This window comes from Argentina anserina, chromosome 5 (genome assembly GCF_933775445.1).
Source record: "Argentina anserina chromosome 5, drPotAnse1.1, whole genome shotgun sequence".
NCBI classification, from domain to species: domain Eukaryota; kingdom Viridiplantae; phylum Streptophyta; class Magnoliopsida; order Rosales; family Rosaceae; genus Argentina; species Argentina anserina.
This window is the reverse complement of record NC_065876.1, coordinates 15322348-15348308: the sequence shown is the minus strand read 5'-3', so window position 1 is coordinate 15348308 and position 25961 is coordinate 15322348. Positions and strand designations below refer to the sequence as shown.

General features: G+C 38.3%; 3 protein-coding genes and 1 non-coding gene across 7 annotated transcripts; 1 reads left to right on the top strand and 3 right to left on the bottom strand.

Annotated features, from left to right (window-relative positions):
* Positions 1-623: 623 nt before the first annotated feature.
* Positions 624-6965, top strand: LOC126794027 (uncharacterized). 4 transcript variants are annotated; one of them, XR_007672108.1, is made up of 4 exons: positions 624-827; positions 1094-4578; positions 5075-5229; positions 6947-6965. XR_007672108.1 is itself a non-coding variant. In XM_050520670.1 (3 exons), exon 2 carries the CDS (start codon positions 1137-1139, stop codon positions 4536-4538), a length of 3402 nt encoding a protein of 1133 aa, XP_050376627.1. In that variant the 5' UTR covers positions 624-827; positions 1094-1136; the 3' UTR covers positions 4539-4578; positions 5075-5328. The 4 variants fall into 4 exon arrangements, 1 of the variants encoding a protein (XP_050376627.1); XR_007672107.1 differs by lacking the exon at positions 6947-6965 and adding an exon at positions 5723-5819; XR_007672109.1 differs by lacking the exon at positions 6947-6965 and adding an exon at positions 4838-4917 and having other exon boundaries at positions 5075-5328.
* Positions 6966-9809: 2844 nt separating this feature from the next.
* LOC126795588 (serine/threonine-protein kinase ste20-like) lies at positions 9810-14310 on the bottom strand. The gene is made up of 8 exons (XM_050522399.1): positions 14257-14310; positions 14089-14175; positions 11945-12237; positions 11281-11362; positions 11146-11202; positions 11013-11062; positions 10394-10499; positions 9810-10305 (listed from the first exon to the last, which is right to left on the bottom strand). Exons 1-8 carry the CDS (start codon positions 14308-14310, stop codon positions 10192-10194), a joined length of 843 nt encoding a protein of 280 aa, XP_050378356.1. The 3' UTR covers positions 9810-10191.
* Positions 14311-22616: 8306 nt separating this feature from the next.
* On the bottom strand, positions 22617-22689 carry TRNAA-AGC (transfer RNA alanine (anticodon AGC)). Its single transcript has one exon. It is a non-coding gene; the product is annotated as a tRNA-Ala (tRNA).
* A 597-nt stretch (positions 22690-23286) lies between these two features.
* On the bottom strand, positions 23287-25333 carry LOC126794031 (glycosyltransferase family 92 protein At1g27200). Its single transcript, XM_050520677.1, has 2 exons — positions 23589-25333; positions 23287-23369 (listed from the first exon to the last, which is right to left on the bottom strand). The coding sequence occupies exon 1, from the start codon at positions 25287-25289 to the stop codon at positions 23613-23615; it is 1677 nt and encodes a 558-aa protein (XP_050376634.1). The 5' UTR covers positions 25290-25333; the 3' UTR covers positions 23287-23369; positions 23589-23612.
* Between the last annotated feature and the right edge of the window lie 628 nt (positions 25334-25961).

The window sequence follows — 25961 nt, the reverse complement described above, 5'->3', positions numbered from 1 at the left end:
TTCTTTTTCAGGAACTGTGGACCCGCTGACGGTAGCGCTGCAAGTATTCTCGAGCCGCTCGTATTCGGCTTGCTTTTAGCCCATTTGGCTCGAACTTGTAAAGTTAAATGAGCCGAGTTTGAGCTCAATATTTAGGCCGACTTTGAAAATGAGTCAAGTTTGAACAACAAGTATTCTGACTCGTTCGATTCGTTTAGCTCGTGAGCTAGCTCAGACTTGTTAAAAGATCGGCTTGTTTATTAATTAAGCTCGACTTATTAAGTTTTATAGTGTATTTAAAGTATAATTTTTATATAAAAATAATATTAAAAATATAATATTAGTTCGAAAGAGCTGAAATGTTTTTTTATAGAATAATTCGTTAAAGACCTTAAGTTCTATAATGAGTTTGATTTGTTAATTTTAGTTTATTATAAATAAAAGAGATTTTGTGTGATGCTATAACATTATATTTTGAATTTTCTTTTTAATTTCTAAATCAAAATTTTAATTTTGTATGATTTCAAACCGGCTCTATATGTGTTCAATCTCATCTTGTAAAATGAGTTAACCCGAACCTAACTTGAGCTTTTTCAAGCCCAACGAAACTTGAACATGAAGCACAAAAATAAAATTTTGGTCCTTTTAAACTCTTGCTTCGCCATCTGTCTATTGTAAACCTCGGAACCTTGTGTCGAGTTTAGTTTCGCAAATCTCCATATCCGCTTCCATGTCCCAATTTGACCAATCTGATTCCTTCATCTTTCTCTCAATAACAAGCAAGAATCTTCCACACACCCAGATCGAATTGGCAGTCTCTGAAATCATTCACTGTCCCAAGTTTTCAGGTATGTTTCTTTTATTCTTCGCATTGCTTCATCTTTGTGGATATATGTGATCTTGTTCAATCTGAATTGGACCCTTCTGGTGTAAATTTTCGATATTTATTCCTGTTTCGGTTTTGGGTTGTGAACATTTGAGTTGAAACTTTCTTTTCTTGTTATGGGATTTACAGCTTTTGCTTAGTTCCTCTGTTGTTTGAGCACTTTTATGCTTTTGGATTCTGAAAGAATTAATCTAGTGTGGCATTTAATGATTACTGTATGCTTTTTAGATTGTTGAGGAACTGATTACATATTGGAGTACTGGGAGTTGGAATGGGGGTTGTAGAGGCGAATTCGAATTTAGACTCGTCATTTAGGACTGTGGCATCACTTAATGGCAGTCATTCGGAAGTAAGGTTGGGCAAGAAGCCCATGGAAGTTGGTGAGTGTTCTTATAGCCCCAGTTCGAGTAAGATTAATAGGCGACTTGTCGCTGCTGTTCGTGATTTTCCACCCGGTTGTGGAAGGAATGCTCACTTAAACAATGGCATTGCTGGCACTTCTCGGAGCGAACCAATGGAGAGCAGCAGTGAATTGGAAGCCTCTGTTGGTGGTGCTTCTGGGAGTGAGCCGGTAGAAAATCCAGTTTCTGGGGATAGAATTGATGATGGGAATGAGTTAGATGATAGTGATTTGATGAGTGAGGGGCCAGTTGGAACAAGACCAGCATTAGGGGACCAAGTGTCTGATTTGCCGGAAAATCAGTATCAGTGTAGTGACGATTCGTCGATTGTTGAAGGGGCGAGTCCTGTTGGTACTGCTGATCAGGATGAGCATTTATTTTGCGGCGATGGAATTGATGATATACAGAAAGTTGTAAACTTGATCGTCTCATCTGCTCAGGTGGGTGGTGATTCTGAATTGATGGATAGGGGGGTTGCTGTTTGTACTGTGGAGACAGATACATCAACAGCCTTAGAGCCTCAAGGATCTGATTTGTCAAAGAACCATTCTCTGGTGCGTGTGGCTACAACGGATGAGAAGATGGTTTCTGTGCTGTCAGATGGAAACTTTGCTTCCATTTCAGTTTTGAATGCCAATGGTCAGGAAAAGACTGTGGCTAGAAGATATCCTCCTCGAAGACATGTGTCAGCTGTTCGAGACGTTCCTCCTTTTTGTGGAAGGAATGATGTCCTGGAAGCCAGGAATCTTGGTGAAGAGCAGTCGGATATGGGTGACAAACCATCCTCCTCTAATATGTATACCTTCATGCAACAAGCAGGAGATGATGAAGTTCAGGAGGAAGAGTTTCACAGGAATGAATCAGGAAGGAATGTTTCTGAAGTAACTGGAGACGGAGTTCAGGGGGAAGAGTTTCACAAGAATGATTTGGGAGGGAATGTTTCTGAAGTAACTGGAGACGGAGTTCAGGAGGAAGAATTTCACAAGAATGAATTGGGAGGAAATATTTCTGAAGTAACAGGAGACGGAGTTCAGGAGGAAGAGCCTCACAAGAATGAATTGAGAGGGAATGTTCCTGAAGTAACTGAATGCAAGGGACATGCCATAGAAGAAATGAAGAGAAAAGATCAATGGAAAGTATATTCTGGGATGAAGGTGGTTTTGGAAGATACAAGAAAACGTGACTTTGAACCTCCTCAAACAAGCAATGGATGTCAAGCAACAAGGGAGGATGGTGTACATTCAGAGAAGAAAGTGGGGAAGCAAATTGTGGTATACCATGAGAACAGTCCAGGAGGAAATAATCAAGGAGATAGGGTAATTGTAATGGGTTTGATGGCTGCATCAAATTGTCCATGGCCGAAGGCAAAAGAGGTTGAGAAACCTAAACCAAATGGTGGTATGAGTGGAAGCAAACGGAAGAAAACAGATGGTATGAGTGAAAGAAACAAGAAGAAACTAGGTGGTGGTAGTGAAAGCAAACAGAAAACAGCTGATTTTGAATGTCAGCCAGAAGGACCTAAAACTACTCCTAGGACCAAAAGTAACTCAAAAATTAGACGAAAGCCTCAAAATGGTGCTGGAGCTATAGAGTCTGCTAATCAAGGCACAAGCCAGCAGCTTGTTATTAGGGATGAGGATGCTATTCCAATATCATGTTATCCACATGCGTCACATGTGTACCCTCCTCCTTTTGGTCATAGTAGTTCAAGCAATGAAGTTTGTGATAATGGTGCAATTGTCACCCGAAACAAGGTGAGGGAGACGTTGCGGCTTTTTCAAGCTGTTTATAGGAAGCTCTTGCAGGAGGATGAATCTAAGTCCAAGGAAGGAGGAACCTCTCATAGAAGGTTTGATCTTCAAGCAGCAAAGATCCTAAAGAAAAAAGGTAAATATGTAAATGTAGGCAAACAACTCATGGGAGCGGTTCCGGGAGTGGAAATTGGTGATGAGTTTCATTACAGAGTGGAACTTCTTATGATTGGCCTACATCGTCAACTTCAAGGGGGTATAGATTATGTTAAGCATGGGGGGAAGATCCTTGCAACCAGTATTGTTGCATCAGGGGGGTATGCTGATTCTTTGGATAATTCAAATACCTTGATCTATACCGGGCAAGGAGGAAATGTGATATATACAGATAAGGAACCTGAAGATCAGAAGCTTGAACGGGGAAACCTTGCCTTGAAGAATAGTCTGAATGAAAAGAATCCTGTTAGAGTGATCCGTGGGTCTGAATCATCAGATGGAAAGTCTCGGACATATGTCTATGATGGACTGTATATGGTAGAGAAATGTTGGCAAGATTTGGGGCCCCATAATAAGCTTGTTTATAAGTTTCAACTGAACAGAATTGGGGGTCAACCAGAGCTTGCTTGGAAAGAGCTGAAGAAGTCCAAAAAATTTCAAGTACGTGAAGCTGTCTGTCTTGATGATATTTCAGGAGGCAAAGAGCCAATTCCTATCTGTGCTATAAATACCATAGACGATGAGAAACCTCCATCATTTGAATACATAACTAAAGTGATATATCCTGATTGGTGTCGTCCGCTTCCTCTCCTGGGTTGCAGTTGTACTGCTGGATGCTCAGACTCTGAGAATTGTTCTTGTGCAGTTTTGAATAAAGGTGAGATCCCTTATAACTTTAACGGGGCTATTGTTGAAGCTAAGCCCCTTGTGTATGAATGTGGTCCTTCTTGCAGTTGTCCTCCTTCCTGCCATAATAGAGTTAGCCAGTATGGTATCAAGTTTCAGCTTGAGGTTTTCAAAACTAAATCAAGGGGATGGGGGGTAAGATCCCTTAACTCAATTTCTTCTGGAAGTTTTATTTGTGAGTATATAGGAGAGCTCCTTGAAGAGAAGGAAGCTGAAGCAAGAGCTGGTAATGATGAGTATCTGTTTGATATTGGGAATAACTACAATGACCATTCTCTTTGGGATGGGCTTTCGACCTTGATGCCCAACACACATTCGAGTTCTTATGAAATTGTGGAGGAAGATTGCTTCACCATTGATGCTGCACGCAAAGGAAATTTAGGGAGATTTATCAACCACAGTTGTTCCCCTAATCTTTATGCACAAAATGTTCTCTATGATCATGAGGACAACAGAATTCCTCACATTATGTTCTTTGCTGCTGAGAACATACCTCCTTTGCAAGAGTTGACGTATGATTACAATTACATGATAGATCAGGTTCGTGATTCCAATGGCAATATAAAGAAGAAGAATTGCTATTGTGGTTCTCCAGAGTGCACCGGCAGGCTGTATTGAGATAGACTCAACAAGAGAATTCTGCTTTATTAGGAAAGAGGTGATTTCATGCTTCCATGCCTTAATTATAAGTTATCACACATGGTTGTAAATGCAATTGTCTGATTTGCGTCTGTGCAGCGGGAAAGCTAATTTGTTCAATTTCTTTATCTCATTCTGACAGGTCATTTGTATAATGTCATAACTATATTTATTATTCATTTATTCAATCATGCATTAGTATTATTATTGATGTTCTCCCATCTCTCAATCACAACACAATCATTTACCTCTCATGTGCTGGTTTTATTCTGCCTCAGTTTTTGTGTGGGTGCTTGGAAGATTATTGACAAGTGGTGAAAATACTAGATGATGTTTCTTAACTTCTTTTTTGCTGAAGGTGAACTAAGTTAAAGAATCTGGTATTGTTGATAATATGAATGTGATTATTTCGTTATAAAGAAACACTGAAACTTGCTGCGCTGTCCTTACTTCTTTTATTACTTTAGTTATTGTTTTCTCAGGCAACTAATGTATTACTGTATGAAAAATTACAGGACGTTTGCGGCAGCCAAGTGTCTCTTGATTTTCAATTGCATTTGAGGACAGTGTTTAAAGGGAAATTGGAGGCTGATTCTGTCTTTATTCATCAAACTGTAAAACTTAATTGGGAACAACAATGCTTCGGGGTCTTATTCCTGTTTCAAAGCTGGTGAGTTTAATGTCGGTTTGAACTATAGATTTTTGTATTTACTTTCCTTCTGCATTAATTAAGCACTCATTTGTTTCACATGTTATACTTATAGAATAATGCAAAAACTATTTAGATCATTTTTGCAGTAAACATTTCTATTTAGACAGAGGATTTTAATCATAGTTAGGATTAAAGGGGGGTTGGAAAGAGGGAGGCAGAGAGGGAGATCTTTGTTTTTCTCTTTGAAGTAATTGAACATGGTTTTGACTGTTAATTGTTCCTTTTCTGTTTTAATTTTGAATTGGAGCGTTCAAGGTTCAATTTTCAAACCTGAGCTGTTTTATCAAGTTGACTTACAGATTAACGTCTCGGAGTTAGTAATATTCAAGAGATAATAGTTTGTTGAATGAAAGTTAGTTTGTGTAATTACAGTTCTGATGTGGTTCACTCATCAGGATGTTCATATGCTTCTCTTATTGGTCCAAGTAATGTTAATTATGTTATTGTCCAGATTAAATTATAGGTATATTCCACGCTCAACTGAGGATAACTATTTGCTGAAAAATATGTTCATTGCATTGTGGATTTATGGTTCATGAAGTGTGAGTTGTAGACTTGTGGTGAATTCTTTCTTTGGTGACTTTGTGCAACAAATAAGACTTGCAATGTTCAAATAAAAGTTGTAGTTGTAATCCTTGAATAAATGACATTCATTTTGCAGATCTCTAGTCCTATTATACATGTAAATTCATTAAAAACCTAGTGTTTGAGAATCTCAGTTTCCTTAGAAATTACTGTTTGAGATTCTCAGTTATATCCGTATGTGTGGTGGTACAAATGAAGCAGTTTTGTTCATTGAGTCTGAATTTTGCAACTTGAAAGTTCAAATGTGCTTGTTCTCCATACTCTGCCTTTTCATGTAGACACCTATTGCCTTATCATGCCCTATCATTTGCGTCATACTTGCAAAATAGCTCTGTGAAAATCTTAATGATCAGATTATGTTTGACAGTTGAATATGTAATGCATTGTTGGCATTATATATTTATATATCATCCCTGATGGTGGTGTCAATGGAAATGTTCAATGTCATTATACATTTTGACACTAAAACAATGTGTAACTTTTTATGGTTGGGGTAAGAATATTACCAAGATGAAATACAACAAGGCGACAGCAGACAATTGTGATTAGAGAGACACACGGTTGCTTCATCCAAATATACAAAACAAGGCAGCTTATTCACTACTCTTACTACAATTGAAGTTGCATGTACTGAAGGATGACAGTCAATTGAGTCAACAACAAATTGATACTTCCTTCTACGAACGAGATAACTTGAATATATAATCACATTTGTGTTCATCATGTAAACCAGTACAACACTATATATGTACAGACGAGGAACAATGAAAATAAATCTAACCTTCATGCTAAGTTATAACAATTCAAATTGTGTTATATTCTTGGCCTATATTCTTGGCACTCACACCCATATATCATCATTAGTTGAATATACAACTGGTGGGGGGGTGGACTTAGCCTCTAAACCCCATGAAGTTTACGTGATTCGATTCTCTTAAACAGAGAAGACTAATAACTAAATGTAGACTAGAGTTTTCCATCAAAAAAAAATGTAGACTAAAGAATGAGGAGTAAAAATCATACAGTGCATCATCCAAGGCATTCAGAATGTAGTTTTTGCACATAAACTCATTTTGGTTCCATGTCTCAGCAACCTTGATGTTGCAGCAGGGATATCACCCTCTTTTGGCACTTCAGGAGCCTCTAGTAATGAAAAGTATGTTTACTACATATGAGCAAGGATCTGGTGGAGAAAACATCTATATGGGAAATGCAAGTACTGCTGCTGTTGGAGGAAAAGGCAAAGTGATACTGCAACTCACTTCTGGAAAAGAGCTGGTGCTCACTGATGTGCTGCATGTTCCTCAAATTTGAAAGAATCTGATTTCTGGACATCTTCTTAGTAATAGGGGATTCAAATTAGTATTTGAAGCTGATAAGTTTGTACTCACTAAAGGTGGGGTGTATGTTGGAAAGGGCTACCTATCTGAGGGGCTCTTCAAACTAAGTGGTATTTCTGTGAATTCTGTCTTAGATTGTTAGAACAAATGTATCAATTAGATACTGATCAATCCTCTTGCACTATTATAAGTAGTAGAGTAATAGAATTTGCAGCAATATAGAACAAATTGAAATCTATATAATAATAATGATTCTTATTCTAAAGTTTTATAATCAAACAAATACTGATATAGAAAACGGAATTGGATATGAAGGATGCATTGAAAAACTGACTTGCTTGATTTTTGATAGAGGCTTGCAGTAGCAATCTCCTAAGACAGAAATTCGCCCATACTAGTGCTGGTACAACCTTGGACGTCTATCTTGCAGGATACAACTATCAAGTTCTTGTTTATGCACCCAACAAGAACTTCTTGCAAACTCTAATTTGTGTTTTCTCAGAAATAGAAGAGGGAGAGGAGTAGCGATTGATCTCGTCCTCTATATATAGACGCTCAATGAAGGAATATAACGTTTCTGTCATCCCTTTTTATCAGAACCAACGCAACTGTTTGATTAAAATCAAACTCTTCCAACAGTTGCAACCGTTTGCAGATCTGTTGGGTGTCCTGATCAAATTTTGACAGAGGCAATTATCCAACAGTAAACCTGTATGCTATGATCAAAGCATTTAGTCACAATAGTAAACCTTCAACGTACCTATCAAATAAGCTATATATTCTACATTGGTCTAAACCATACCCTACATGAAGGTTTGTATATATAGTTGTATGTTTCTGCATGTATATATAAAGACTGACACACACACATATATAGAAACTCTCATATGCGGACATCCGGGCAGTCCGTACCATATGGATTCGGCGATTCCGGCCGCCGACGATGCGCAACGACAGCGCTGACAAGTACAGTTGCACTCCCCTCCTCCCAGGGCTCCTGTTTGTGTTGGCAGCAGCTGTAGCGCCAGCCCACAGCAGTCAAAATCTCGAAATCTTCGTACGGTGCCCAGAAACTTGAAATTTCGAGATTCCGGCCGCTGCGAGCCAGCGCAACAACTGCTGCCAACACAAACAGGAGCCCTGAGAGGAGGGGAGTGCGGCTGTGCTTGTCAGCCCCGTTGTTGCGCGTCATCGGTGGCTAGAATCACCAAATTCACACGGTGTGGACCATTTGGACATTCGTAGCAGAGACAGTATATATATATAGAACTATAGAACAAAAGATATATATATATATATATATATATCTTTTTTGCAGGCTCTATATGATTTCTTATGCTATTCTACATTGTCTAAAGTCTTAAACCATAAACATGAGGGCCTAGACAATAAGCAATTTAATATATTAGAAAAATACTGAAACTACGAACTTATTAACTTGAAAGAACCTGTTTATTTGCAAAGCCATTGGTGGCTGGCAACTAACTTTTGGTAAGTAAAATGTCTCATTGAGGCTAGAAACTCAAGATCCTTATCTCTATATAGAGATGGAAACATCTCCGGAGTACTAATATTCAAAGGTTCTGTTCATTTTCCCCCTACTCCAAATCGACATATGTATGACCAATATACCATACCAAGCATCAAAGTGAAAAACTAAACTACGAAAGCCACATTCAAGAATGTATTATACCTTTTTCCCTCCTTTTTGCTACTCAATCATAATCTTATCAGAATCTAGAGTAATCCCCATGAGAATTTATAGCATGGAACTCAATAGTCATTACCATATTTGGTAAAAGCAGTATCAGCTGTAAGCCGGCCACTCTAGAAGAACAGTTGTAGATATATATGTGATAAAAGAAATATACGATTCACTATGCCACGAAGTGCATCAGACAACAGGGATATCTGTTGTCTGATAGTATCCATATCTGTCATCTATTTTGATGCTGTCTCTTTGCACATTAGACTACATATATTCACCGTTGTCTCATAATGTTATCAAACAACATTAAAAAAAAGTCATATGTTGTCTAATGTTATAATATCATTTCCATATTTTCAGTGACACAACATTTAAATCTAGACTAATCTAAACCATAATTACACATATATGTTGTTTCATCTTAAATTTAGTAAGATATGGATAATATATATTGTTTCATAGTTAGCATAATAATAGTTATATGTAATTTTAATTGTTGTTACATTACAGTTATGTGTTGTATGACGTGTGAATTATTTAAAAAATATTGATCATTTGGCCACAGTTATATGTTGTATGATGTGCATCTATATGTTGTTTGATTCGCAAAACAATAATGGAACCTTATTGATTACCATTGTTTGAATTCACTTCTCATAACATAATTTAGCTCTACGGCTGTTGTTTTTTGTTATATCAAATTACTCATTCACTGCTCATATGTTATTTCATTTAATTGGTAAGCTAAAAATTGGAGATTTCATAAATATAATTAGTTTTGTAGCTATTCAATACCAAATCAAAATACATGTCAGAAACTAGGCATCAGTTCAACACAAACCTTCATAAGCCAAGCAACTAAACCCACATATACACAAAATTAATTAACCATCAGTGTTCAACACTACCAACATAGACAAGGCTAACTATTAAGGGTTTAAGATGTATATATATGTCCAAAACCCAAATTAAAGACATGTGTACAATTTAGGTAGGTTTAAACTTGAAGACGTGCCTAGCCCACACAGTCAGAACCTCATCAATATCCCAAGCAGTACTATTCATGTACAGTTGTTCATGATTACAAGTCATCAACCTACAAGGTTGTACCAATACATTATGGCATAAATGATTGTGCAACTGTTGCAGTGCAGCTTACATATTAGCAAAATCAGTGCTGAAAAATCAAAAAGCATGACAGAAATAGACTCTTTTTTTCTTGATAAAATTAATGCTGAATCCCCGTTTGATCTTTTATCCTATACCCAAACCGTTGTTAAATTTGGCTCAAAGTGCAGCAAAGAAATACCTATGGTACGGCATTCCAACAAGTGAATGTGTATTTACATCTGCTTCAGTCAATTTAGTAGCAACACCAAAATCAGTAAGTTTCACAAGGCCCTGAACAAGATAAATTATGCATTTTAGAAGATATATACCTAGATAGTACAAAACAACACACCGTGCACATCTAATTATGTCAGATTACCTCTTTAGTTGTCAAAATATTTGCACCCTTGATATCCCGATGGATAACACCTTGTTCATGTAAATGCACCAACCCTTCCAAAACTTGTGTCATTACAGCTATCCAACTATTAACTTAAAAAGCACAGATCAAGGAATACCAACACACTGCAAGGACTCTAGCGAACCTGAGCAATGTACACAACTACTAATGATTCTAGAAAAGGTCCAAACTTATATGGCTTAATGATGTTTGCAAGTGAGCCATTCTCCAAGTATCTACCATGATAAAAATAAAGAGCTAAATCTTCTCCAAAACTGAGAATATTGTAAGATTATCAAATTGTAGCTTTCAATTCAGCCAACTAATTATTTTAGTATCAATTCTCATTGTATCAGAATTGTAAAGCTTTTGTCCATTGTCTAACTATTTTAGATATATTGTACGGGAGAGGGACAACATGAATAGCTATATCATTCTTAAAATGAGGTGACTCTTTCTCATCCATTATATATAAACAGAAACATTCGAGTTTGAACACCAAAAATATATATCTATAACCACCAAAAACAACACCAATTTGATAAAAGAAGAAGAAATTAACACGTGGAAGGGGAGAATATGGGGAAGATAGACTGACCCTAAGGCTTCAATGCTCTTAAAAAGCAAATGGGCTTTTTCCTTTTCCTCCTGCAGAAATAGAAAGCAAACCAATCAATGTGAAGGTAAGAGCCTTAAACCAGATAATACAGAAAATGAATGCATACACATACCTCCAACTTTACAACTTCTTTTATTGTGATTTGGTCATCTTGGGTGTCGTTGTTTTCCTTGTGCCAAGTATGTTAGCCTGCTACAACAATCCACAAAAGAAAAGAAAGCGTTGAAATAACTAGTTATTCGAATACCTGAGCGGTGCCCTTCTTTTTCCCGCTTGTCTTATTTGGAAAGATGAAGGCGTTGTTATCACCACCTCCACAATCTCCAGAGCTAATGGAAACAGGAAAACAAGATCAAAATCCAGCAGAAACAAAACAGACTTGTGCCATTAAATCGAGCCAGTTTCGTGATTTAAAAAAAAAACAAGAACATGAAGTACATAGAGTCCATTGGAATAGAAATCACTCATAATGGAAAATTATATCTGAGTTGAATTTACAGAGACGATGAAACAAGAGAGGAGCAAAATGTTGGAGGTGAGTCTTATTGTTCAACTTATATGCAGTTTCATCAATTCTTTTTTTACCATAATTAGATTAACAAATAAGAACAAGCCCCACACCATTCATGATCTAAATTCAGAAAACACTTGGACAGTGACACCCCAAATTCAGACCCAGATTAAGTGAAGATCATATATCACATTCACATTCACAGAGAAATAACATAATTGTTTTTGAAACCCAGCTTGAGCATTCATGGAAATCTAATTCCAAAATAATTTAACAAACTCGAAAATAACAGAAAAAATTGAGTTAGTATTGTGAGAGTGAAAACAGTGACAGCCAAAGGAAAACTTACAATCTCGAAATAGATTTTAGCGATTTGGGAGATACAAACTTGTTTAGCTACCTGGATCTCTTACTCCACAGATGGAGCCGGAGAAGATGGACTTGGACGTGACTTAGTCTAGATCGGACTTGCTGAGGTGGAAAGTAGCAGCGAGTACTCCGTGGCCGGTGTTGGCGTTGAGGGTTTGGGTCCGCGGTAAGAGGCAGGGGACGACGGCGGTCTAGAGGGGGAGGTTGTGGAGCTCGATCTTGCAGAAGCATGGGGAGGAGGAAGCTAGGGTGGACGATGGTGTGGGCGGGTTTCGAAGCGGCGGGGATTTTGAGGAATGAAAAAGTGAAGAAAGAGATGGGAGGCTAAAAAACGCAAGGGGTATTAGTGAATGCAAAATCAATTTTTTTAATTAAAAATAAAAATTATTTTTAATGCATCACACACCATAAATGTGTAGTATCATGTTTAGATAAGATTAATAAAACCCTCCACTCTTTCAAAATTTAAGAGGGAATTATTGGAGCCAAATTGAAATTCGAATCTCCAAGTTAAAATGGAAAAATATTTAGTATCATGTATAAACAACATTGATATGTTGTCTAATATGTAAAGTTTTCAGTCAAATTTTCCCTTTCTTAGCTAGACAACATATGTATGTAGTTTAACGTTCACAACACGTTTTAGAGGGAAACCAAAATATTGATGCAAGGGTCAAACATAATTTATGACAACTTTATTTGAACCACATATAAGTATTGTCTGAAGACAAAGCCCATTTTTGGTCTTCAACTGGGTGAATTATCTCATTTTTATTTACAGTATGAATGTAAAGCATGAAATATAAATTTTGATGACCCCTATAAAACGACATCTAATTTTCTATGTGCTGCTTAGAAAACTGGGTTAATAGTAAATTTCTCAAATGTTGTCTAAGTACTATGGTATGATGCACTTTTTGGCATAGTGATTTTATATACCTCAAACTTTGGTTTATCAATTTATCATCATATGTCCAAAGAACACTGAAGTATTCAGTGTGGAGTTGCCATTCTCACTATTTCCTCTATCATCTTAAGTCCCGAACTGGCATTAAATACTAGAAGAAAGGTCCTCATATTCATTCCTTTGTGCTAGACTGGTGGATCAATTCATGTATTCAACATTTCAATCTTGTGTGTGATAATTTACAGGCAGTTTGCAGCACCAAGTGTTTCTTGACTTTCAATGTAGAAGGATTTGATTGTTGCATTTGAGATTTTGAGGACAATGATTAAAGGGAAATTGGAGGCCGATTCTGGCCCTATTAATCAAATTGCAAAACTTATTTGTGGACAACAATTTTCGGTGTCTTGTTCCTGTGTCAAAGCTGGTAAGTTTAATGTGAGTTTGTACTACAGATTTTTATAATTTCTTTCATTCTGCAGTAGTTAAGCACTCATTTGTTTCACATGTTATACTTATTCATAGAAAATGTAAAAAAAAAACTATATAGTGTTACAGAAGAATGTAATACGCATTAAAATAAGGAGAATTATCATCTTTATTCATTAATAAGGGGAGCTTTTATATAGGTATTACATTGAGTATCCCGTATAATAAGATATTATATATCATTCTTTATCTAGACTAACTTATACTAATTAGGACAAGTTACACCAGAAGATTACGGAGAGTAATTCTTCTACAACACTCCCCCTTGTATCGCGATCCTAATGTGTCATGGTGCATAACCATTGCCTCGGTAAAAACCTTGACAAGCAAAAACCTCTTTGGTAAAATAAAAACTTGGTTGAAGGAAAAAAGAGCACAACGCACCAACTAAAATTGATGATAACATATGGTAGAGACTCCCCCTAAAGTCTACAAAACAACTCCCCTGATCGATAGCTCAATCTTGGAGTTTAGATAGATAGCGTATACGAACGCCCTTCACATTCTTCAAATGTAGCAATGGGTCAATGGAGCATTCGGTGGAACCGGCGAACTATTTGAATATCAAATCTCTCCAAACATTCTTAAATCAGACATATACACTTATTTGTACATGGATCAAAAGAAAAGGAGTTGCATAACAACTCATAATAAGAGTTTGTAATGAAAAACAGATTCACACGTGGTATGACATTCACACACTTAAATAATCATAACTTCTTCGATACAATAGGTATAGATGAACTAAAAACAGTTCTGGAAATTAGACACCCATGGCTTGCCAGTGATATATGGTTCACAACCCAATTCTTTCTGAGCTGATCACAAATCTCTGTCGAAGTTGACTCATCTGCAGGTTCTGGACAGATCTGTCATATTTTACTAAAACATCTATAACTCACTCAATATAATAAATATAGTCAAATGGTTTGTGTCCCTGGAAATTATACACAGAGCTTTCCAATGGTACCCACTTCACCATTTTCCAATAAGTGAGCTGCCATATAGGTCCCATGGAAGTTGACTTACGAATCTGGGCAGATTTGAAATCACTTTATTAAATTATCTTTTGTGTCTTTTGTGTTGACGTAACGTGTTGTGATCAAGCATTGACATATGTGTGGGCACACTCAGCCATCATCTTGGCTTTACGAGTTTAAACCGAATGAGATGTCGAGTTAAGTATATTTCAACAAGTACATGCATACACATATCGTACTTAAATATTAGGAGTTTCATCTTTTAAGACTTATAATCGCTCAAATGGCGGAAACACGTATTCTCCTGAGTTCGACTGATTCATGGAATACTTGTAGGCATTGGTTTAACGTCCTTACTGCCTTTAACTAACCGATGAATAACATCATCAATAATGGTCATCATTTTCGAGACCTAATATTCTCAAGATCTTTCATTCTAAGTACAACTGCATGCAATATTGCATCTCCCTAGACAATTATGGGTAAATTACTGAAGCGTAATAAGGGCCCTAGTTATAAGTTGTAACCGCTTAATTGTCGCTCTTGCTCATCCATTTTGTAGAATGAACATGGGGTTACAAGATGTTTAACATCTATCCCGGCTATGCAATAAGAAGTTTTCGAGTGGTGAGCCTTGAGTTTTAAGCAAGGAACTTCGAGATTGCAGCATTTGGCTCTTGGTTCATCAAGCGTCCATCACACTTTATTTTAATATCCTTATCTTTATCAAGTTATCTCACTCTGTAGTCTAGAGATACTTGAATTAGGTTAAAACCAATCCATTCAAGATCTTTCTCTATATCTCTTAACTTAGTCCCAACAGAGATGATATGTGACCACAAGCTGCAAATTCAGTTGTTTTGGAAACACCTAACTGAGAAGGTATTATGAGAACATACCGTCTCATATTTGATTCCAGGGCATTTTGTCAAAGAGTTTGCGCCATAAGGTGTGTCTAACTCTTCTATTTCTTACTACGCCTAACATAGGTATATCCGATAGGATTTCCATGTGTGGTGTCGGCATTACCTGACCAATGACCTATCTCTTTATTAAACTGGATCATATGGCTTTCCAAGAGGCTGTGGGGGCGACGTAGGTCGATCATCACCATCAATTCCTGCCGGATAACACTTTCCATGTAGGCCAATCTACAGTGTTGGAATTTTGCTTCAACAAAGTATATGTATGTATGGTTCGACATCAAACTCTTTCAACATCGTCATTTTTTAAGATCTCTCTTTAGATTGGTATTGACATTGAGGCGTCCCCCAATGATAACCATCATTTTATAAAACAGACGAGTGAGTATAATTGATCATAGATCAAGTTGTGCCATAACTCGCATTCAGCAAGTATTATCAAACCAAGTGGTCTCTTCACACTTACGTGAGAGCCATGGCCTAGTGACACCATCTACCACATTTGTGGAGTCACCACGTCACCAACAAAGAATGAATACATGTCCATTTGTCGGACATCAATCCTTACAGGTATAGTTGCAACATGTATCTCTAATCTCGTAACTTCCATTTGTATGACTATTAGAAACATGATGAGGCACAGTGGGACAAACCTCGACAAAACCAAGTTGTTTAACTTGAATAAACTTGTTCTTGTCTCCCCCTAACGCGGAGAAACTGGCTCATCAAAACTGACTAAACGAGATCGCATGTAAAAGTATTTATAAGCGGACATAGGTGGAAGTTCATGTCTTATTCAAAGATAAAATTCAACATCAAATAACCCATCATTACGCGCTTATAGAGGCACAATTTGACATAAAATATATGGACGATAAACCGTTAACATAATCCATTAACAAACATGCATACTGTTAGACTTGAAACACTAACATGCGAATCATTATAACCATAACGTCAATGATGGTGGTATAGATGGATACCGTAAAACAAGACACACTACAAGCCGTAGCTTATGGTTCAAATTGTTGGTTCGTTGGAAGCCCACAAATTTTCAAACCTCTTTTTTACACTTCCTTGAATGGTTCACTGACTTTCCGAACACTGAATGTACAAATTTTTAGGAGCAAGTAAACATCGGTGTTAGAAATCTAATGACACCGGCCTCACTGCCAAAACCGGTCGGAAAGGCACCAAACCGGCCGGAATACTTGTCAGGGGTCAGTGACCACTTGTGTTGAGAGGTTCACCATGTTCCAGGTCTCCAAATGTGCTCAATTTTTGTGAGTAGCTAGCCTTGGATGTTAGGAATCAATTGCCATAAGTAGAACCTCAATAGCCTACCTAAAAATAGGTGAACCAGTCCTCACAATGACAAGTCCGCAATTTGTAAATCCTGAAATGTTAGGCTTTTTCAACTCTTTGTCATTGTTTTTAGGTGCTCCATGTAGTATCCCACATTGGCCAACGAAGAGATGTGATGTGTCTTATATGTAAATGCCCACCTCTATCTAACACGAGGCCTTTTAGGGACTATGGTTTCTGAGGGGATGAGAACTCTGAAGTTAAGCTTGCTCAGGCTAGAGTAATTCCAAGATGGGTGACCTACTGGGAAGTTGCTTGTGAGCTCCCAGAAATAAAAACGTGAGAGCTATACCCAAAGCGGACAATATCGTGTTACGGCGGAGCTGGTCCCGGGATCTGACAATTTGGTATCAGAGCCACTCTGTCGTGTGGTGCGAGTGTGCCGACGAGGACATCAAACTCTTAAGGGGGGTGGATTGTAATATCCCATATCGGCCAACAGAGAGGGGGTGATGTGCCTTATATGTTCATGCCCACCTCCATCTAACACGAGACCTTTTGGGAACTCCAAAGTTAAGCTTGCTCAGGCTAGAGTAATCCTAGGATGGTTCCCTACTGGGAAGTTGCTCATGAGCTCCTAGAAACAAAACTGTGAGGGATATGCCCAAAACGGACTATATCGTGTTACAGCGAAGCTGGATCGTGATGTGACACTCCATAACATGTAAGTGTTATGGTTTGAGTTTAACCATAATATATGTATCACCACAACATATTTTATCCTCAAAGTGAATCATGATAAGCCAATTTCGGTTTCCATCTTATGTCTCATTCTCTTTAGCATATGAGGGTGTATGCCACTCCTAAACTTTGCTAAAGAATAGGCTTGGAAATTGAGCATAGTCAATGAAATATCATAGAGGAGGCTTATGCACATGATAATGCATAGATTACATCTTCATTACTTTGGAGGAATTTTATTGATCCGTTTAACTTCTTTGCTCAAAAGAATAGCATAAACCAGTCATTAATTCATTATTTCGAATCATAGTATTGTGAAAGAATGCAATTCACACCATTTCGACTCTTAAGATGCGCTTCGTTATTATAAGCGATACATAAGAACTCTTTCACAATGAGTTTTTAGGTGATAAATAATGTTGGCACAAATATTGCCTTCAAGTAGCTTATCGTCTCACTAATTTTATGATTCCCAACGTAAACAACTACTATAGCAAAACTAATTTGTAGATTTAATTGCTCTATTGATGCATAAAAGTATGTGACTTGAATCATAACGCCATAAGACCTTTAAACTAGAGCATTTAAACCGCTCTTGATTCTAAGTGATGATCTAGTCATCGTACTCACAATAGATTAAAAACTAAATTTATTAATAGCTTTCATTTAGCTATGCACTCAACGTCTCTTTAACATATATAAACAAGAATATAGAGACAAGTAGTCTTAGGTTAAGACATATAAATATCACAATATAAAGCTCAGCAAGTGCACTCATATAGTCCTGAATGGCCGTTTAACGTTACTTAAGGGTTTTAAACCCTCAAGCGTCATTCACGAGTGATTTTGACATGCAAATATCAGGCATATACACCATAGATCCAAATACAAGGATCAGTGTTGCCTAGTCATACCCAAAAAGGGTTGCCGGCGTTAATAAAAATAGAGCCAAAAAGGCTAGGAGTTCGTGAGGAACCGTGCAGGGGCTGTGGGAGGCCTGCAAAGGGAGCTGCAGGGGGTATCACAGGGCGCTGCTGGATGCCTAGGGGACCGAGATAAGAGCTCAGCCAATTTTTGATGCTATTAAGGGTAAAACCGGGCGGCGGATGAAACATCTTGGCGATACTTTTAAGACTGTAACTCACAAACCTGTTATAGTTTGTCACTCCCCTAATTTTGTACGAGCATTAGTTCAATTCGAGCTTTATGAAAACATCACCATATTTTAAAACGGTGGAATATAGAGTGCATTACATGGCATGTAACACTACAAATCATCACTAAAACAAGGTGGAAACATGTCATAACAAGACAGCAATCAAGGCTTCATCATGCCAAAGAGGCATAAATATGCTACAACAAGCACTGTCGATTCAAAATAAAGCTGAGAACAAACGCTCATGGTTGGAGCCCTTCGGTGTTTTGCAATGCTAGTTTGTAAAGTGTTGATCAAAATCAAATAGATGATGACCTAATCCGCCAAAGGTTATGGAAACCAAAACAAATGTATAATAACAACATCAAAGATCATATAAGTGTGCATTGCGCCACACAAAGATCGTGTAAGCCTGAATTATGCCACAATTAAAACTGTGGCTTTATGTAGGTAGTGACATGTAGTATGTAATGCATTACATTGCATTAACATATTGTTTTTGGTAATGAAACCATAATTGCATCGAGACATTCTCGTATGTTCGTTTACTTGAACTACATGAGAATTTTATAGCCAACAATTAGATTGAGATCTTGACCATAAACCAATTTAACATCGACTAAGTAACATTAGTCACAGAAACTTGGGAATAAACAGATATGTAGTCTTTCAGACTATTAACCGAGGCATTTATGCTTCATTATTTTCTTTTAATAACCGCAATGTATAATTGTTTTGAAATCCGTAATAGTGAGAAGATATTCTCATGTTCTTTCATATAATAAGTGTCTTTGTTTCAAGAACTTCTCATATCTCGCTCTGGTATATTTTGACCATAATGTTTATGTCTTTCAATGAAATGATTTTGCACCAAAGGAAATTAATCCGGACTAAGTGCATAAACACATCCAACATGAAAATGCCAAATTTCAAGCTCATGTTGCGGTTAACAAGAGGGAATGTTCATTATGTATCGATATACGATACAACCTCCAAGTACTGAATTGTAGGTCAAGTCCCAAAGTATGATAACTCAATTCAATAAACCATGACAAATTTCGTCACAATGGTATAAGTGACAATTTCAGTCACAAACCGGTGGTATAAGCGACAGGTTCCGCCGCAAACCAATGTTTGTCCCTTTTTTTTTCAAACATGTAGCTACACACAACGGCTACGGATGGTAACAAAGATACTCCCAGTCGCTCCAAAAACTAAGTACCAGGGGAATCATATCCCTGTATACCACCTGAGAAGCGAAAGAATCGGGTTGAAAATAAATGGAGGTTGAAAGTCCCTGATGAAAGACAAAATTCAGAAGAATTTAAATTCCATGAAAGCAACAACATTAATTAAAAAATACTTGTTTGTTTGCCAAATAAACATCGTATAAGTTGCTCTTGCTTGATTCCACGAATATACGTCGCGAAGTAACTCTCGCCATTCGATTTCGTATCGTCATGTGATAAATTTCACGAAAACGAAACATATGGTTAGTTAAATTCACCATATATAAAATCAATAAAATAAAATAGAATTACTGAAGTAAATAAACTTTTACCCTTAAGGCAAAGTTATCATGCCTCTTTTACCATTCTACTGATTTAACCAGAGGTGAAACCTCTCTTCAACCGAGCTGGGTAGGATCGGCACTGCAACCGGGTTGGGTCCAAAAAATTTGGGTCGAGGTTGATGTCGTTGCTTGTAAGGCCAGAGTCTCAAAGATCGACGATGGTCGTCGTAGCTTTGAGTTGGGCTGCGGATGGCGCCAGAGAAGTCGTTGGCGTCGCAGGAGATTGGACCTTGGACGTAGAGCGGATTGCATTAAGCACCTGCAAAGACTCCAAGTGTGCACCTTCATTGCCACCCTCAGCTTCACTCCCTCCTTGATGACTTCATAAGAGTGAGCTTAGAGCTCTCCTTCGTGTGCAATTTCTAGCCCAATGCAGACCATCGCATAGCCTAATCATGCAACCATAGCTAGGCGCCCTTTCTTTCTTTCTTTCTTTCTTTCACCTTCAACTCCTCAAAAGCAACAAAGCCTTTGGAGTACGTGACCCGAATCATGATTTTGAATAGAAACCAAATACAACCAACTGACCAAGAGAAAAATTAAGATCTCCCTGTTTGCCTCCCTCTCTCCATTGCTCCTTTGATCCAAACTAAAGTTTATAAGCCGTGCGGCCTATCTAAATAGAAATATTTACTGCAAAAAAAAAACTTATATGTTGTAGGAGAATTACTCTCCGTAATCTTCCCGTGTATCTTGTCCTAATTAGTATATGTTAGTCTAGATAAGGAAGTTATTCTACATATTCCGTTGCTATTACTCGTTCTTGTTCTATCTTGTATTTTCATAAGCAAGTGATATACCAACAGTATTGTTCTAAAACTTCTAATAGCTTATGTAATAATATCACATTAAGTAGATCCAAAAACCATCGTATTATCATTGTATCTTACCATCAGTGAATCCTGAAGATATCCTTATCAATGCGAAGAAGTTAATTCAAAAAGAGAATATGGCCAATTTCTCTTCCCTTCCTCACCCTCATACAACCAGCAAGAGACTCTTTTCATGAATTGGAAAGAAACCTGTGCATGTTTTGTCAAATTGACTTAAAGATTAATGTCTCGGAGTTAAAATGTTCATGTTTATCTATAAACCAGTCCCTGATCTGGTTCACTCATAATGCTATTGACTCCAAATATAGTCCACATCCTATTTTCTGAAAATTGTACTCGACTGTTAAATATGTAATGCCAATATTTAGTATTATACATCCACCTCATGGTGATGTCAATGTTCAATGTCATTATATATTTGATTTTTTGACACAAACAATGTGCAATTTCTTATGGTAGGGGTAAGAATATTAATTACCATGATGACATATATACTACAAGGCGACTGCAGACAGTTGTGATTAGAGATACACGGAAAACAAATAGTCTTTGCGTGATGTAACTAAGTGAGCATAGAACCACAACAAGATTGGTAGCGCACATTACTTGAAAGCTAGAATAGGGAAAGAACATGAATGCAGATGATCACTAGATCGAGTAGTATGAAGTCTGTAAATTCAATTTAGTGATAACTTGCTTGCAACAATTGTTTATGTCTTATTACGCACGCTGCTCCACCGAGTTCATTATATTACAGTTTTACAGTGCATACGCATCCATAACCTCCTCCACGTCTAGATCCTCCTTAAGTGTTAATAATTCCTTCATGTCTTGCCAATGAAAAAAAATAAAGTTAGACATGATTCGTGTATGTTAAAAATTTATATTCCAAATTCTTGTGCAGCTGACTTAAGAAAACAATATAATTCAGTAGGTTTAGAATAGCAGGAGACAAATCAGAAGAATACATTGGCTTAGATTGGCAACAAAAGGTACTTCAGGAAATCAAAACCGACTAATTTGCTCAGTTTTTCCTACACATTTATTTGCTCTTAAAAAACAGCCATCCAGACACCCCATATATTCTGGGATTTCTGGCTGGAGAAAGATAAATCAGATGAATGAATTCCCAACATTAGATACTTCATTGTGTTCATGTATCAGTATCACTGATCTTAAATCCTCTTTTTCAGTTACTATGTTCAAATTCCACACCCTTTTCAGCAGCAATATCTTAAAAGCAATTGCTAGCTAGCTAGCTGCAGATGCAATCTATGAGCCCATCTTCAAACATATAGCTATATAAGTAGTTTCTATATGGGCAATATATCATTCACAAATCAAACCTAACTCATCTATTGATGACACAAAAGAAAATATTATAAAGCATCCATGCATGCTCTAGTAGTGAAATCTTTAAGCTACATACAGTTACACACATTACTTTTCACAAAAACAAACTTATATGGAGAAGACTGAGAAGAGCATAAACACAGCAACAATATGTAATTAAGCAGAGAACAAGTACTAGCATTTTATAAGTTGAAAATGCAATGGATCCGGCCGAATAAGCAAAGACCATACAGTCGGATTTCATCTGCATGTTATCATGAATACTTTTTTTTTTTCCTTCTGAAATAGAAATTATCATATCCTTACAAAAAAAAGCAATTATCATATTGTGTTTCCCAACTTTCCCACTAAGATAGAAAGATAGTTTGAACTTTGAAGTTTGCTTTATCACGGGGATGTGAGAAAGACAGAATGAAAAAGAAAAAAAAATAAAGAAAACAGAAATTTGGAGATGCGGGGTATCGATCCCCGTACCTCTCGCATGCTAAGCGAGCGCTCTACCATCTGAGCTACATCCCCAACGTTGTTCAATTTTATCACTTTTTCAAATCTAATTGATTTAATCCATTCTCGAAATAAGACAGAATAAACGAAGCACAAAATTGTGAATCAGGAGATTAATTCTAGCTAGACAGTTGCATGACTTGCATCATATTTCATGCTTTTGACCATAGCATGACCGTTTTTCGTAGTTACAAACTTAATTAGTTCATCTTCATTCATGCACAAAATTGTGTAACCAACCTTTGTTTTCTTTCTTTCTTTCAAAAAAAACCTCTGTTTTCTTTGTACCGTTCATCAATCATCAAACTTCTCTCAAGATTTGCTTTAAGATATATAAATTGGCACGGCTTCTTATCCTTGCTATCCTGGGAGATTTTGATTTTTGTTTTGTTCTTTGAAAAGTGATGGAACCCAGATTAGGTACAATGATATGAGTTCTTAATTTACTTCAAGTTCCACTCTCTGAGATTCAACATTAAAATCAAAGTCTGATATCAAATCAGTCTTAATTTGTTCGTTTCAGTTAAATCACTGGGATGATTGCTTCAGAGTTGAGACACGGGCCAAAATTTGACCAAAGTTGCCGGACAACTGAAACACAATATTGTCATAATCCCCGGAATTCGATTTCTCTCTCATTCAAAGTCAGTTCATTGTCTTTCCGAGGTGAAAGAATTCCCTTCTCATCACCTCACCTAATTAGAAATTACAAGCAAGTAAATTTTTTTTAAAAATAAACCCTTAATTTGATTCTAATCCCAGAAAAGGAAAGAAAAATTATATATCTATCTGTAAAGAGATTATCTACAACAAATTGCATTGATATGAATAAGATGCTTCACTATTCTCTACATCTTCTATGCCACTATGCCTATACTCTCCTAAAAAAACATTACATCAATCAAAGCCATTACCTGTATTATGGCAACAGATCGTATTCAACTTTGCCACACCATCTTACTGCTAGTAGAAGAACCAAACCATTTCTTCGTCAACATCTTCAACCTATCATCCCTAACCTCACAAAACATGTCCGCCCACCCTTTCGGCTCAACGGGCTGAAACCCTAGTCCGGGAGCCCTATCATTAGACATTGGATTAAGCGCATCAGTCCAATCCACCACATAAGCCGACACCCTTCTCCGGAACTTGGTCCGAAACTCCGGCCAAGCTTGGTACTTATAATGGTTCACTATAGCATCTTCCGTGCTCAGTTGCATTGACCTAAACTCCTTCTTTATCTCAAAATGGTGTATCACATTGAGCAGCGAGTGCTCAACGGCCTCGAGCAGCACAATCGACTTGTGCCGCAACCGCAACAACCGCCTCCGGCATGTGTACCCCAGCGTGACACCTTCCAATGGGTGCGTTCTCTGGTTCGACGGGCCAAACTCATTGCACTGAATCGAAACTTGCCCGATATCGGGCCCCTTCGGTATCAGAGACTTGAGCATGTGCCTATCCGGCGCCAGCGCCTCGCTCCATGCATTAGGGGCGAAAACGAACTCGTCGACGTCAATGTACATCATCCATTTGCACAACGCCTTGCCGTACACGGCAGCGTGGGAGAACCCAGCCTCTTGCGTCTTGGGCCAAATCCAAAACGTCGTCGTAATATTGAACCCTTCCCGGTTGAGCTGCCGCACCACCTCTTCCAAATCGTCGTCGCTGTCGTTGTCGTAGAGAAAAAACCGGTCGACTCCGATTTGGGAATGGTACGTCACCCACTCCCTCAGTACCTTCGCCACGTTGTAGACCATCGTGCACGCGCACAGCTCGTGACTCGGGGATTGGGTGGGGCCCGCATTATCGCTGCTGCTAATCCATCGTCGTTTTGGGGTGGCGGTGTAGTAAGCGACGGAGGGGACAACCAGATTAGTCTTGTTGACGATTTCCAGTGAAACGTTGACGGGACCGTTTAACGCCGTGGAGTCCGGGTGTGGGCAGCGGAAGACCTCCTGAAAGGAGCTCGTGACGGCGGTTCTGACGGCGTTATCGCCACCGCCGAAGACGCACCGGAACTCGCTCGGAGGGCGATTGACGCCGGGACGGTTGTTGAGGCCTTTCGCGAAGAGAACGACGTCGGTTTCTGTGGAGAACGACTCGTAGACGAGGAGAGTCCACCGGATGAGCTCCGGCCCCGCCGTCGTCTCCGGAAGGTCCTTGCTGATGATCCGTGACCTCGTGGACAGCGCCGGCTGGAGAAACGGCCGGCGCCGCTTGGCTCTCCTCGGCATCGTGCAATAGAACGCCGTCCGGTTCATCGACGGCAGAATCCCGGCGAATCTAGCGTCGGAGGTGGAGTTGTCCTTGAAAACGCAGGCATAACCGTCGAGGCCGCCGGAGAGCGGAGTCTCCGGCGAGACAATAACGAGGACCTCCCAGGCGGGTAGAAGCACGGCGACGGAGGAGATGGATGAGGTGGTGACGTGGCGGAGGGGAAGAGGTTGGAGCTCGCTGATGAGGTGGTGATCGGCGGCGGGGGAGGGGATGGGGTAGTGGGAGACGAGGTCGGAGTGGGAGATGGACGAGCGGGAGAGGTGGAGGGAGAAGCAGGCGAAAAGGAAGAGGGCGGCGAGGGAGAATAAGACGGCGGCGGAGAGCCTGCGGTGCATGGCGGTGAGGATTGGGAGGGAAAAGAAGGAGGAGGAGGAGAGGGTTTGGGTTGGCTTAATTTGGGTCATCTTCATTTCTGGTGGGAATGAAAGTCGGGAAACGTCGAGAAATATAAGGGGGATATGGGGTTAGTTGCTTTATTAATTCTAATTAACCTGGATTATATCCTTTTGAGGATTAGGAAAAGACGTGAGAAGCATTGCACTCCCGTTTGGACAAGGAGATTGGTGGCTCTTTTTCTTTCATCAGTACCATAGAAATGAACACACCTGTAGTGCTAGAATGGTTGGGAGGACCGACCTCTATGTATGCATATATTTTGAAGCAAAATGACTAGCTCATTTATTAATTGTAGAAATTCAAGGGTAAATTCAACAAATAGTACCACAATTATCGGTCATTCTAACTTTTAGTATCTCATATTTGAAAACTATCACATTGATACCTCAAGTTTTTATTTCAGGTTAATTTTAGTTCATTCCGTCAATTAACACCATTAGTAGCTTTATTTCCTACCAATTTTTAAGGGCATTTCGTCACTTTATTTTTTACTGATTTCACTTAGTTTATAGCCAACATTTTATACCATTCAAATTAACCAATTGTTATATAAGCATTTTATTTTACTTTTGAAACATTTAAATGTCTATGATAGAGTTTTTGAGCATATT

Coding starts and splice junctions, on each gene's coding strand:
- LOC126794027 (XM_050520670.1), top strand. CDS start 1,137: ATGGGGGTTGTAGAGGCGAATTCGAATTTAGACTCGTCATTTAGGACT.
- LOC126795588 (XM_050522399.1), bottom strand. CDS start 14,310: ATGGCAGCTCACTTATTGGAAAATGGTGAAGTGGGTACCATTGGAAAG. Junction 11,203..11,280: donor AAAAGAAGGGCACCGCTCAG/GTATTCGAATAA, acceptor ACTTGGCACAAG/GAAAACAACGACACCCAAGA. Junction 10,306..10,393: donor ATATTTTGACAACTAAAGAG/GTAATCTGACAT, acceptor TATCTTGTTCAG/GGCCTTGTGAAACTTACTGA.
- LOC126794031 (XM_050520677.1), bottom strand. CDS start 25,289: ATGCACCGCAGGCTCTCCGCCGCCGTCTTATTCTCCCTCGCCGCCCTC.